The sequence below is a fragment of the Narcine bancroftii genome, chromosome 13, assembly GCF_036971445.1.
Source record: "Narcine bancroftii isolate sNarBan1 chromosome 13, sNarBan1.hap1, whole genome shotgun sequence".
In the NCBI taxonomy this organism is placed as follows: Eukaryota; Metazoa; Chordata; class Chondrichthyes; order Torpediniformes; family Narcinidae; genus Narcine; species Narcine bancroftii.
Window position 1 is genome coordinate 10191286 of NC_091481.1, and position 15685 is coordinate 10206970.

General features: G+C 39.4%; 2 protein-coding genes across 14 annotated transcripts in view; one reads left to right on the forward strand and one right to left on the reverse strand.

Annotated features, from left to right (window-relative positions):
• col7a1l (collagen type VII alpha 1-like) overlaps positions 1-15685 on the forward strand; it is a 208364-nt gene that overhangs the window by 103151 nt on the left and 89528 nt on the right. Inside the window, exons 21-26 of the mRNA XM_069907699.1 lie at positions 2822-2956; positions 5249-5395; positions 7933-8151; positions 10525-10664; positions 13582-13705; positions 14886-15029. Coding sequence (XP_069763800.1) covers positions 2822-2956; positions 5249-5395; positions 7933-8151; positions 10525-10664; positions 13582-13705; positions 14886-15029 — 909 coding nt within the window. The remainder of the gene's footprint in view (positions 1-2821; positions 2957-5248; positions 5396-7932; positions 8152-10524; positions 10665-13581; positions 13706-14885; positions 15030-15685) is intronic.
• Positions 1-15685, reverse strand: part of mest (mesoderm specific transcript) — a 366224-nt gene that overhangs the window by 61648 nt on the left and 288891 nt on the right. The window lies entirely within an intron of this gene.

The window sequence follows — 15685 nt, forward strand, 5'->3', positions numbered from 1 at the left end:
CACAGCTTCCAGAGTGAGGGAAAATTCCACCTGACCTTTGTGCTAAGAATCCATCCAAAGAATATGCCCCTTCCTCAACTAAATCCCAACTGCTCGAGGAAGGGAACAATGACTTAGCATCCACATTGCCATTTCAGAATATAATGTATTTCAATGAGATCACCTCTCACTTGTTCAAACTCCATAGAATATAGCCTATTCTACTCATTCTTTCCCCACTGGCTAGTCTGTGGTTAGTAAAGGATTATTCATGGTGATAGATGAGTGAAAAGAAAAAGGTTGAGAACCACTGAGATAGTCCCTCAAATTCAGGTAAACCTTCCTTGCATTGTATGCAAACCAAGTTTGAAAGAGAGCAAATCTGTGCAATGCATTCCAGATGTAGTCAAATCAAAGCCGGATACAGTTATAGCAAGAGTTCCTTACAGTAGATATATACTCACATCTCCCATATCCATCTTATTATTCAAATCCTTATTTTGTAATAATTTAAAACCATCTCCTCATAATTTTTATTTTTTCAAGGCGAGAGTTCTGGTCAGGTCCAGCTTATTGTAATTTTCCATCCCTGAACTGCTTTCAAAGATTCTAAAATGGAAGATACTGCAAATATTCAGCTGTTCAAGAAGCAACTATGTGGAGATTATCAGGAGGTGATATTTCAGGATGTTACATAGTAGATCAGCAGCAATAGAAATTCACCATGACAATGGTATCTTCAAAAATGATAATTTTTATTAATAACTATTGATAATATAACATTACTTAATTCTGAATTAATGTGTGTGTGTGTGTGTGTGTGTGAAAACCCAAGCCATTACAATTTAAGCTTAATTCTGAAGAGATTATTTTAAAGTTCAGTCTCAGAAAGCTTCTGTTGAAATTCTCTCTTTACTGCTGTTCAAAATCAATTATGGAGTAAGTGTGAGGCATCAGAATTCTCAAAACTCACGAATTTCTTGTGGAGTTGTTTTCAAAGAATTGTTTCTTCATACGAATAATTTTCCTCTCTTGCATGGAAATTTCAGAACTTGTTTTCCTTCCATGATGGTTTTACAAATCTAGGCAAGGGTTTCATGAAGTGGCCATGTAGAAATGGTCACGATGAATCTGTCCTCTTTTCAAAGATGCAGGTGAAGTGGCTAAATTCTTCAAAAAATTTTTCGGGGTTCCTCCTTTTCAAAAGAAGAACACAAACCGCCTTCCTTCTCCAAAGGATTGTTACTGCATTTCAATCCTGTGTGACTTATAGGATGGTCAAAATGGTTTCAAAATATCTCTGTTTCAGTAATATGTTCTCCAAAAATGTCTTTAATCATGTTACATGACATCATTGCTGTCTTTGAGGTTTCATCTCTTCCAAAAGTATGAGTGGATATGACTCCGAATTATCTGCGGAGACCAGCAAGCTGAATGGCTATGCATGTACACAGATGCTTCTGAGTAAACACCTATCATTTTGAGTTTTCAATGGAGAATAGTCATAAGGCTTTTATGACTATATGCAGCTTTGAATTAGCAGTCACACTATCTCTTTAAGTAAACAGGCTTCAATCGGAACAATGAATAAGCACACAAATGGTCTCAGAGATCTGCCAGCTGCCATTTCAAAGGACTCTCTGAGTGTAATTATGTGTCTCTATAAAATGTAAATATATATATATGTCCCTCTAGCCTGTTTATTTCCTTTACTAAGAAATAATATATAATATTGGAACTTTAAAGATTAATTTGTACACAAATCCATCACAAGGTCAATTATATCAATCAGAACATCCACCTAAAATGTTCATGATCTTAGTTTCTCTCTCAATGGGTTATCTCTGACTCACTGAAAATTTTCAGCAGTTTCTTATTTTATTTCAACCTTCCAGCAATTTACACAAAAATACCAAAGAAACTCAGCAAGTCACGCAGAATTCTTTATGTAGGAAAGAGAAATATTTAATAGACAATAGGAGCTGGAGTAGGTCCTTCGGCCCGTCGAGCCAGCACCGCCATTTTACAGATCATGGCTGATCACTAGCATCAGGACCCCTTTCCAGTCTTATCCCCATAACCCTTAACTCCTTTGCCCACTAGACTCTTATCTAACTCTCTTTTGAACATAATCAGCGAATCTGCCTCTACCACCCTCTGTGGCAGAGCATTCCACAGATTCACACTTCTCTGGGTAAAAAAATGTTTTCTCATCTCCGTCCTAAAGGGCCTACCCTGTATTCTTAAACTATGCCCTCTAGTCCTCGTCTCCCCCATCATTGGGAACAAGTAATCCGACTTCACCCTGTCTATCCCCCTGATAATTTTGTATACCTCAATCATGTCCCCCCTCATCCTTCTAAACTCCATCGAATACAAGTCCAGTTTTTCTAGCCTTTCAGCATATGTCAACCCCGCCATCCCTGGAACTAACCTTGTAAATCTGCGCTGCACACCCTCTATAGCTAGTATGTCCTTCCTCAAAATTGGTTTGAGCTCTTCATCAAGGTATAAGCAAAAGCAGGCAGGCACCTGAATAAAATGATGGGGAGGAGCACAGACCAACAGGCAAGAGGTGGATATGGGTGGGAGGGAACAGCAGAAAAAAAGCTGAGTTAATGGGGAGGGGATAGATCTCTGAATGGAAAGGAAAGGGGTGGAGAGCTGGTGGGAAGGAGTCAGAAGGATGGGGAAGAGAGGAAGACAGGGGAGTGGCCAAACATAAACCGGAGAAGTCAATGTTCATGTCATCTGGTTGGAGACACTATTTTTTGACAGTTGAAAAAATGTGCAGGATCTATATATTATTTCTAACTGCAACATAATATTTCATCTCTTTCAGCTTCTCTGGACTCTCACCAGGTTCAATCAGTGAGAGAACTGAAGGTCATTGAAGCCGAAGCCAATAGTTTAAAACTCAGCTGGAAAAAGATGCCCAGAATCTCACGATATCAAATATCTTGGGCTCTATTGAGAGGTGGGGACATAGTCCTGTTCACTTTAATCCTTTTAGAATGTGACTTAACTTATAAATGTATCACTTTGAACTTTGTCTTTGTGAAGCATGCTACATTTATTTTCTTAATCACACATAATTGACCTGTAATTGGGTTTCTATGTCTCCACCAAAGAAAGAGGCATTGGATGGTAGTGAATGAAGCCACAGTAATAAAATGATCTCCTGTAGTTGTTTTTCTGCAATTTATCTCGTGTTTCATTTTCTACATACAAAGGTGGTCTTCTCCTTCAGTTCTACGATTGTAATCACCAATGATACCTCACATGAGATAATTTGTCCACCCTGAATGCGTCAGCTGTTTGAAAGAGCTGTCAGAGTTTCACTTTCCTCTTTCTCCATATATCTGTAAAATTTACCATTTCAGGTATGAACTGCTCTGAACAATCAGTAATTTTTCTTTTAAAATGTAATTTTCTTTTTAAATGAGTTGGTTTGTTGGCACTGTGCATTTGGTGCAGAGTTGAAATTTTGAATTTTACTAGGCAACTTCATAAGCACCTTTTCCACTGGCACCTTGTCCCAAGAATTAATGGGAATTTTACCAGGGCAGGGTCCATTGGAAAAGGAAAACAATCAGCACACCGGCGTCAAATGACATCAAATCACACCAGGGATTGACAACCTCTACCCCTCTCATATCCCTGGCGTCAGCTGATGCTGCCATACTGATTAAACCAGTGGAAAAAGGACGACTTGCACCCCATTCGAAGGTAGACGCTCTGAAACCCAGTGATGAGTTGTGTTCAGTGGAAAAGCAGTCAGTGTCCCAGTTGAAGGTGGCCCACTGTAAACAGCACAAATGGTTTCCTATCACGGGACACTACATGACCAGTTAACTGGGATGTCAGTGGATAAAGGGCTATTGACTTCAGCTGTGCGAGTTTATCATTTGATTCCTACAATAGCGGTGATCTGTAGGGTGAAGTAGTTGGCCAAATTTGTAAAATGATGAATGAATGTCAAAGGCTGCTCTACTTGTTTAGTGCTACATGTTATAGGCTACTTCATTCAGTCAGGATGAACCCATATTCTGTTTCTTGGCTGACACAAGAATGTTTTTTGAATGCATTAGAATGGGATGACTTCAATCCAACTATTTATTCTCAATATGTGGCAAGGTATTTATAATTGATATTTAAAGTCTACAATGAGAACATGTGTGTGCATTTTTTTGGTCCAATGTTGAATTTTTTTGTCCTATTTTAATTCCCCAACCCATTCCCTTGCTGATATGTCTGTTCATGGTCTTGTGCACTGCCAGACTGAGACCACCTGCAAATTGGAAGAATACCTTGTATACCAACTGGGCACCCTCCAACCAGAAAGCATTAACACCAACTTTCTGGTTTCTGTTAGAACCACCCCCCCCCCCCCCCCCCACCCACCCATCTATCCTTCTGTCTCCTTTCCCCCAGCTCTGCATTCACAGAGCCATCCCATCCCCCAATCAATTCTCACTTTTCCTCTCCAGTCCTATCCATATCCAATTCACACCTTTTGTCTGTTGGTTTGTACTCCTTCCTCTGTCCTTTCTCTCCTTCTCCCCAAGCCTTTAAATTTAGACACCTGCCTGCTTTTCCACTTATATCTTGAAGAAGGGGTCAGACCCAAAACGCTAGTTATACATCTTTACCTCCTCTGGATGCTGTGAGACCTGCTAAGTTCCTCCAGCATTTCTGTATTTTTACATGTGCCTGTATCAGCGTGGCTTTGTCTCACTCTGAATGCTGTTTGTGTGTGCCTTTGTGTATGCAGTTATATAACGTGTATACTTGCTGTGCCTATGTGCTTCTGTGTGTGTAATTACTATGACAGATTATATTATTAGGGAGGAAAAGGGTTTATTTGTTTCCTGGTTAAGATGTTAAGTGCTGCTGCCTATAATACAGACCAATTCTCCTTCCATTTACGTTACCATAATGTAAAGGAGCACTTTAACAATCTTCGGTATTTATTTCTCCTGACCAGTAATCCCTTCACCTCCTCTCCCCACTCACGTTTGAGATCATTAATAAATGTAGGCAGCCTATTTTCTCCCAAACCTGATCCCTTCCTTCAGTCTTCTTGTGTGAGCATCCAACAGGGGCATTGCATTGTGGTTTGAAGTAAGAGTTACAGGTAGAATGGAATTTATAGGTACAACGGACTCCTCATGGTAACTCAACCACCCATTCGTGAGGAAGTTCCCAGGTAGGCTGGGATCAAATCTGCTAAGTCTGGTGCAGTTCCGTCCTTTGATTTTTCCTTTAGGAGGTCCAGAAAGAACACTGATTGTTCCAGCTGATACTACGCATTATGTGATAAGTGGATTGCAGGAGGGTTCCACATATACCATTCGAGTCTTGACCATGGTTGGAAACAGGAAAGGAATGCCAATAGTCATCTCAGCACAGACACGTGAGTACCTACACTATTATTGGTAAAGAAATCTAACAACAGTTAAAACGCAGAGAAATGCTGGAAGGTTCAAGTCCAAAATGTTGACTGTGTATCTTTATCTTTGCTATATAAAGGACACTGTTTGACCTACTGAGTTTCTCCAGCTTTGTGATTTTACTTCAACCACAGTATCTGCAGACTTTTGCATTTTACTTCAAGATATGGGGCAGCACAGTTGGCATTGCAGTTAGCGCAATGCCTTACCAGTGCCAACAATCAGAACCAGAATTCGAATCCCGCGCTGTGTGTAAGGCGTTTGTACATTCTCCCCGTGTTTGCAAGGGCTCCGGTTTCCTCCCACAGTTCGAAACGTCTCGGGGTGTAGGCTAATTGGATTTAAATTGGGTGGCACAAACTCATAGGCCAAAATGGCCTGTTACCATGCGTATGTCTAAATTGTTTAAAAATGTTAAAAAAAATTAAAAATTAATACAATGCATTTCGGGCCTGAGCCATTCTTCAAGGTATAGGCAGTCCCCAGGTTACGAATGAGTTCCGTTACCTGAGTCAGTCCATAAGCTGAATTTGTGCACAAGACGGAACAGTTACTTATGGTTCTTATTTAGCATTCGTGAGGTAACATTAAGCGCATGCACAAATTGGGGCACAATAATGTGCATGCGAAAATTGGGGAAGCCCATTTATAAGTTCAAGTTGTCCATAACCCACAATTTCATAACCTGGGGACTGCCTATATAAGCAAATAACAGGAAAGCATCTGAATAAAGAATGGAGAGAGAAAGGGGGGGAAATGGGATGGGGAGGGACCAGACCAACAGACAGAAGGAGGGATCTTTCCTCTTATCACATCCAATTAACACCTTTTGGTTTTTGATCTGGACTCCCCCCCCCCCCCCCCAATTCTTCCCCCTTTCTCTCTCCAGTGTCTAGTCTTTATTTAGTCACCTTTCTGTTTTTTGCTTCACCTTCAGACTCAGGCCTGAAATGTTGGTAATATAGCTTTACCTTTTATGGACGCTGCAAGACCAGCTGAGTTCCTCCAGCACTCTGTGTGTTTACACAGTCACAGTGTTTTGTAGCCTTTCATGTTTGACTGAAATCTGACAGCATCCTATTTGCATGCTGAATTACAAATAACTTTCTGACTACCCGATGGTCTCTGTACTTCAAAGGCAACTTGCAGCACCTTCAAATACTTACCAGGGGACAATGAAGAGCACAGATAATCTTAAAAGCTCGACAGTGCCATAGTCAGGAAATGCAACAAATTGCAGTTCAGTGGCAAGTGATTCCACATTTTTTTAAAACTCTATTTCCAGATTTGTAACTAGGTTTTTTTGTGGTAATTTTATTGATGATTTCCCATTATGCCTTTTTTCTATTCATTTTAATGTGTTTTAGATTTAAATTTTTTTTGGACATACAGCATAATAACAGGCCCTTTTGGTCCACAAGCTTGTGCCACCCAATTAACCTACATCCTTCCTGATACCTTTCTGAATGGCGGGAGGAAACTGCAGCCCCCAGGGAAAACCTATGCAGACACGAGGAGAACATACAAATTCTTTATAGACAATGTGAGATTTGAACTCCGGTCCCAATTGCTGGCGCTGTAATCACATTGCACTAATTGCTACACTAACCATGCCATTTTAGGTGAAGGTTTCCCAGTATAGGTAGTTCATAACATTTCTAATCCAGAGGACAGGAAACCATAACTAGGATGAAGCCTGGGGCAATAAGGTGAAAGTCACTAGTCATTTGCCATATCTAAGTGATGTAGAGTGAGAAATATTATCACACTGTGTCCAGCTATAGAGACTGGAAATCCTTGAGCCTGAGGAACAAAATCTCAGCTCTGGAGTTTGGCAATCCATGAAGTGAAGAACGATATCCCAATTATCCCTTGAATATGGGGAATAAATAAACTGAGAAATTAAATCCTGCCACCCCAGGGTACTCTGCCCCACCTCTGCATCATTTGACTTTGAATCATTCCTGTTCAGCTCTATATTTGGGTTTCAATAATGCCATCAAAACTCTGGATATTTGCTGGGATCAAATGGGAAGAGCACATTAGATACAAAAGGATTGTTCAGCCATAGATTATTTTTTACACTTAAATTTAGACATAAAGCATGGTAATAGGCCTTTTCAGCCCACAAACCCAAGCCACCCAATCACCCAATTAACCTACAATCTCAGGTACATTTTTGAACAGTGGGAGGAAACTGGAGCACCTGGAGGAAACCCACACAGATAAAGGGATAACGTATAAACTCCTTACAGACAGCATGGGATTCAAATCCCGGTCCCGTCACTGGCGCTGTAATAGCATTCCGCTAACTACTATGCCAACTCTGCTGCCCTACAGAAACAGGTCAAAAGTCGATTGCTTGCCAATCTTTGTATTTAAAATCAGAAACAATGGGAAAGTATTAAAAATAAAACCAAATTTTAAACAATTCCATCTTACCACAAAAGTAATGCCCTGACTCTAATCCATTACTGAAAGATTTTTAATTTCCTTTTAGGCTCTAAGAAGAAATCCTTTCCAACAACAAAACCACCTATGGCTACTTCACCAGTTGTACTTGTTGAGTCCAGAGCCAATGCAGAACAGCAAACCAGTAGTCAAGATAATCTATCTTCACCAACTACCACCAGGAGGATAATCACAACGACCAGCCCCAGCGCAACATCTCCCATGGAAAAGAGGAAATTAACATCTCCAATCACACAGGAGCAACCTAGTAAGTGGCTCACATGTTGGACAGTTTAAGTATATTCATAAGATTATTAAAAGCTCCAGGTCAGCCTTCCTGTTAAATTCATCAACACATGATACAGAAACAAAAGACACATCAAGTTCAAGTTCATTATCATCCAACTGTACAAGTACAACCGATGAAACAGTGTTCTCTGGTCCTTAGTACAAAAACATGCGAACACACAACCAAACATAACATTCAGACAAATGATACCTATGCAGTCCATATATACATATATATAAAATAAATAAATATTGTTAAATAAATGGTGTTCTTCCTTGATATAATTAAGCCCTATAATTCTCAGGAGCAGGAGAAACTAAGGTTAGTGGAATTCCAAAGAGATTAAGGGTGATTCGATCACTTTTAAAATTAAATTTTATTTACAGCATGGTACAAAAACAAAGGCGAGAAATCAGACTGCTCAAACTACAGGGGAATCACGCTGGTCTCCATTGCAGGCAAAATCTTCGCTAGGATTCTCCTTAATAGACTAATACCTAGTGTCGCCAAAAATGTTCTCCCAGAATCACAGTGCGGCTTTCACGAAAACAGAGGAACTACTGACATGGTCTTTGCCCTCAGACAGCTCCAAGAAAAGTGCAGAGAACAAAACAAAGGACTCTACATCACCTTTGTTGACCTCACCAAAGCCTTCGACACCGTGAGTAGGAAAGGGCTTTGGCAAATACTAGAGCGCCTCGGATGCCCCCCAAAGTTCCTCAACATGGTTATCCAACTGCACGAAAACCAACAAGGTCGGGTCAGATACAGCAATGAGCTCTCTGAACCCTTCTCCATTAACAATGGCATGAAGCAAGGCTGCGTTCTCGCACCCACCCTCTTTTCAATTTTCTTCAGCATGATACTGAAACAAGCCATGAAAGACCTCAACAATGAAGACGCTGTTTACATCTGGTACCGCACGGATGGCAGTCTCTTCAATCTGAGGCGCCTGCAAGCTCACACCAAGACACAAGAGCAACTTGTCCGTGAACTCCCCAATTACACCCAAATTAACCTACAACCCCATTACGCTAACCGTGCCACCCATTTCAAAGTTATTTAATTTGATAGATTGAAAGATAAGAGAAACGTTAGAGTTGGGGCAGAACCTAGCTTAGTTTGAAAATGCCTCCATGCCAAAAGTGGTCAAAATCTAGAATTTTATTCTACAAATGGGAATGGATGGTTGAAAGTTGATTTTGAATTTAACATTGATGGGCTATTATGGTACTTTACTTCTGAATGGCACTGAATAATTAGCCAATAAGAGTGTGTGACATCCCTCCTGATACTGCAAAAGTGAATCGACTAGTGAGCTTCATAACAAACTACAATTAAATTAAATACAGTAAAACCCTGGTATCCGGCACCTTTGGGGATTGCTGGTTGCAGGTTAAGTGAATTTTCTGGTTGCTTGAGATTGCGTGTTGTGTGATTGATGAACTAACAGTGAGGCACACCAAATTTAAACTTCTGTATTTCTTACCTATTTATTTTCTGCAATTTTTTTTGCCAGTTGCTTGAGGACTGAGGGCTCGAACCATTCAAGAGATGGACATATAAAGTCATAATTTTCCCTATCTTTCCCCACCTCCATCTTTATTATTCTGAAGAAGTTGAGCTGAATAGTGGAAAAAAATATTCTCTGTTGGATTTAGTTAACATGCAGAATGATGGAAAGAGGCATGGGAATAATTGGATAGATCTTGGGAAGAGCTAGTTTTGGATGATGGATCGAATAACCTTCTTCAGTGTCAGTAAATCAGTTTATCAATAATACTTTATTCCTACAAGAAGCTGCGAATGCTGTGCCATTTGAACTTTCCAAGTGAAGTCAATTGGTTTTATTTTCTAAGTAAGCAACAATATCAAAAAAGTGAAATTGAGATGCACATCATCGCTAGATCAAGTTGAATGGTGATAAAAGCATGAGGGACAGAATAGCCTCCTAAAGTCATTATGTTTCATATACAGTAAAATCCCCGTATTCTGGAATTCAAGCAACTAGCAAAAAAATTGCAGAAAATAGGTAAAAAATATGAAAATTTAAAATTGGCATGCCCCTAGTGGTTAGTTCACCAATCATGCAACATGTAATCTCAATCAACCGATAAATTAACTTATCCTGCATCTCCTAATCCTCATAGGTGGTGGATACTGGGGGCTTTACTGTATTGAACTTTAAAATGCTACATTGTATTTTTATCAACTGTTAGGAAATAAAACCACGTTTTTCTTCCTTTGTCTGTTCTGGGCCATTCTTTATGCATGGCACAGTTCCATCAGAACAATTTCTGTTTAATGCAGGATTCCTTTGTTGTACCAACTGCTTTTGTTTTTCTCCATTAGTTTGTAACAAAGCCAAGGCTGACATTGTATTCCTGGTAGATGAATCCTGGAGCATTGGCCGTAACAATTTTAATAAGATTAGAGATTTTCTCTTCAGGATCATCTCGTACTTCCCTAAGATTGGACCCAGAGGGAACCAGGTAAGTGGACAAATCTGAAGTTAGCAGGTTGTGGTAACATGAAGACTGTAATTAAAACTGAATATAAGTTCTCTGATACCATGCCAGGCAGTTTGGCTGGGAAGAGGCCATTTGGATTACAAGTACACATTTCAGTATTTTAATGGCCTATCTTTCACTTCTTATGAAAGGGTTTAGCTTAATCTAAAGCCACATGCCAATATTCCATTCTATTCCATCTTAACAATTTCAAAAATTGTTATTCTCTGAAATCACATTTTCCCCTTGCCACAAATTCATAGATTTGCAAGATGTGTTTGTTGGCTTCTTGACTATTGCAAGGACATTTTCCACTGATATCCCTGGGATGGCGAGATCCATTCCTTATTTTGTATCCTCATTTTAATGGTCTTATTGCCATGAATAATCTCTTTACTTGTATGTCATTAATACCCCTAATCATTTTAAAAAGCTGAATCAGATTCTCTGTGAACCTTGTGGCTTTTGAATAATAGAGACACAACAGATTTCCACAATGCTAGGTCAGTGCAGCATCACAGTTGAGTGCAACTGTTGCCTCACACAACTCCAGAGATCCAGATTCAGTCCTGACCTTGGGTACGATCTGTGTGGAGTTTGCACACTCTCTATATATCCACAAGGGTACTCTGTTTCTTTCTATATTCCAAAGACATGTGATTTAGTAGATTAATTGGACATGGCAAATTGACCTTGGTGTATAGGTAGATGGTAGAATCTTGGGGGAGTTGATGAGAACATGGGGAGAAAACAAAGTAGATTAATGTAGGATAGCACAAGTGGGTGGTTGGCATACACTTGATGGGCCAAATGGCCTATGTCGGTGCTGTATTTCTCTCTTTAACTCAGGCTATATTGTCACCTTCAAGATCTCCACTGGAGCAAAGGAGGAAGAAATTCTTAATTGGTTGCAAATGAATTACCTGCTGGCTATATGTACCTTCTGACATTTGGTTTCATTGAAGTTCACGAAATCAATGTTAAATATTGAGTATAAACAAGTGGTCTCAACCTTTTTCTTTCCACTCACACAAGTAATCCCTTGGCATCAGTGCTCTGTGATTAGTAAGGGATTGCTTAAGGTGGTATGTGAGTGGTAAGGGAAGGTTGAAAATCACTGCTCTAGACCCAATTATTATTGAAATATTTTGCTTCAGAAAAATTGTCATTGGCCCATTTCCTTGGGAGTTATGAAACCATGCACATAACAAGTCAATTAGGTATGATTAAAACAGTGGTTTTCAAACTTTTTCTTTCCACCTACATACCACCTTAAGCAATCCCTTACTAATCACAGAGCACCGATGGCATAGGAAATACTTAAAGTGGTATGTGAGTAGAAAGGAAAAGGTTGAGAACCCTGCTCTTTGTGATTTTAATAAATGACCTGAATGAAGAAATGGATGGATGGGTCAGTAAGGTTGCCAGGGGTTGAGAGTTGATTCCTTCCTGGGGCCTCACTTCATTGAGGGACACTTGACAAAGTGGTGACTCTGTCTTCCTTCAATAGACCAGTGTTTCCAACCTTTTTCTCTCCACTCACATATCACTTTAAATATTCCCTATGCCATAGGTGCTCTGATTAGTAAAGGATTGTTTAAGGTGGTATGTAGGTGAGGAAAAAAAAGTTTGAAAACCACTGTTTTAATTGTACCTAATTGACTTATTATATGCACGGTTTCATAACTCCAAAGGAAATGGATCAATGACAATTTTTCTCAAACAAAATATTTCAGTGACAATTAGGTCTAGAGCAGTGATTATTAACCTTCCCTTCTCACTCAAATACCACCTTAAGCAATTCCTTACTAATTGCAGAGCACCAATGGCATAGGGATTACTTAAAGTGGTATGTGAGTAGAAAGGAAAATGTTGATATAAACGGACATCAACGTTCTTGTACTGTTTCAGCAACAGTAGCAGGAAAAGAAATATTTCTCTCCAAGATGTCCCTGAGTGCAGAAATCACCAGATGACATTTCACCAAATTCCTCACGTAATTTTAATGTTAAACATTGAGGCCTATAACAATTGGCTAATAACTTTGCCATAGTTATGCAAAAGCTGTTTGACCCATTAAAGTTGTCTCTTTCCCATCTAATAGTTAAATTGAACAGCTGTGCCTGTGTTTCATTCTCCTGGCTCATCTGGACTGAGTCCTTATAAAGGAGCCCTACTGTCCAGTGTGTGAGCCAGTACATTCTTGGGGAGTACATTAACCATATAACCATGTACGGAGCGGAAACAGGCCATATTGGCCTTTCGAGTCCCCACCGGTTCACTGATTTTGTGTGCCCTCTTCAGGCATTGGTCCCGGTAGATCTTCATTCATTAAAGATGGGCAAATTCAATGCAGGTGGAATCTTATTGAAATTGAAAGCAAGATTGTTGTCCTGGCACCACACAACCAGATTCTTGATCTCCATCCTGCTTTCTGACTCATGGTAATCAACTTGGATCTCCGAAAATCTTATCGACTAAAACTTACCTTTATAAACATTAAGCAGTCTCAACGGATTGCAGCTACTTGAGGATGGAAGTCCCAAAGTAAGACTCAAGAACATTACCTTCAAAGTTGGTGCAAAGAAGTGAGATATAATGTGTAATCTTGAGACCCAGCTCACTAATATCGTCACCCACCTGCATCAAGGAGGACACATTCTTCAGTTAGGCCTTGAGAGCCACCTCTCCTTTAAATATAGATAAATAGTATTTCTGAGAGATTATTTTCATTAAGCAAATCAGACATGATTGTCTCAATATTAGGTTATAATCTTGTTGCTACCTTTCCATCTTCTTGGTTCCATCATCAAGATTATAATACTTATGCTGGTTTTTTTTTAAATTTGAAACTTCTGGTTGACATTAACTATTCCTGTTATTTCTTTGCAATCACCAGGTAGCTGTGGCTCATTACAGTGACAACCCCAGGACTGAGTTCCCACTTAATAAGTACAAGGACAGAAATTCAATCTTAAGGGCTATTAGAGAAGTGCAATATGCAGGAGGCAACACCAGGACAGGTAAATAAACCATTTGGGGATAAACCAGTTAACTTGACTGATGGGTCCAACCTGATCTGTATTTTCTGATATTCACACCTGGAAACTCTCTGGAGTTGATCCAGAGTCTCCAGTAACAATGTAAATTGTTAGGTTTCTGGGGATTTCATATAAAACTGGGTCACCTGGTCAAGTGCATAAATACATACTCTGACCATGAATCGTTCTCATTCTCCATTAATCCAAGTCAGGGATGATATCATTCACTCATTCCTTCATTCATCTTGTAATATTTTTTAAGAAGATTGATTGAGATCACTTCACAATCTTCTAAAAGCAAGAATATGAACCTAGACTGGTTCATCTCTTGTATGTAAAATGATATTATTACACAAAACAAGTTGGTGAGCCTTCACTTCATCCTCTCTTTCACATTCATCCTTCCTGAGTGAGGAAGACAGTATTCTCAATACAAGTTAAACAAGAAGTCTGGAGAACCTGGGGACTAGTCTTACCAGGGCACTATTTTGTTGAAGCAAGAAATTTCTACTCTTATTACTTAAATCCTCTTCCAATAATGGCCGATGTAGCATTTTATTTCCTAGTTTTTTTGCTTTTAACTGCGCTACCAACAAAGTCTTTTTGGCAAATGAGAAGAATTGAGATACTTATTTTTAAAGCACTTTGTGATTCCTGAGGTCAGGGGACGCACAATAGATATAGAAGCAAGAGTTATTCAGCAAGTTTAAGGCTGATCTTCTATTTCACGTCTGCATCCACAAGTCTCAAAAAAATCTATTGACCACACCTTTAAATATGCCGAATCATTGCCCTCTGAAATCAGAAACCTTCAAATGAACAAATGATCCCTCATCACTGTCATCATTAGCTGGTCCCTTGAGGTGAGACATTGGCCCCACATCTGGATTAACAGAGGGAAAATATTTTGAGAAGGATGTGAATTTCAGTGAAGCTTTCATTACTTCTCAATATTTTTTCATTAGTTGGTCCCCATTCTTGAGAAACAAACTAGTAAATAAATACCATGCTCTCTCAAGGGCATATTTCTTTCTTTGGGTCAGAAAGCAAAAATACACACACTACTTCAGATGATGCATCATCCTGTACAACATCAGCATGAACTCCTCTAGAAGCATTTTTATTTTTCTGCCCAGCAAGTTACTTTCTTCTTTATTCCCAGGCAAAGGCATTGGTTATGCCATCAAAGAGCTATTTCAGACAACTGCTGGAATGCGACAAAATGTCCCCCATATTCTGGTCTTGTTGACTGACGGACGCTCCCAAGATGCAGTGGAAATACCAGCAAGAGTGGCGTTTGGTTTAGGTGTGGATTGTTTGTGTTTGGAATATTAATTGTCAATACAGGAATTGTGTGGTGTACAAAAAAATTTGTGCTTCAAGTCTATTGAACTCAAAGTTCAGATTTATTGTCAGAGTACATTCATGACATCAAATACAACTCTGAGATTCTTTTTCCTGCGGTGAGACAGGTTGTGCAAAAAAACCTGAATTCAACATTAACATGTAAACAAATAAAGAAATGTTAACAAACTGACTGTGAAATTCAAAGAGAAAAAAAATCAATAAAGTGCAAAAGTAAATGACCCTGATATCTCTTTCCTGATGGTAGCAACTCATGGTTGATTTCATAATTCTGGTAAGTAGGGATTCGTTACTGGTCTTTTTCAGCAACTGGGTCAACTCAGAACAGAATTGGGATCCAAAAGGAATGAATGCCAAAGCAGGATGATGTATTGGGTAGCATGTCTGCCAATTGAGTGATTGGAATAATTTTAAAAGCCTTCTAAAGATTCTACCATAAAAAGCATTAACCATGACTGGATAACATCAACAGCACAGCCATTCTATTACTGATTCAGTGACAGGTTCCTTTCTTGACACAGTAAGAATCGCTCCTTTGGTCTTTACATTGGCTGGGTTTTAGTCTAGCAAGGTCAAGGAGACAATGTTATTCTGTAC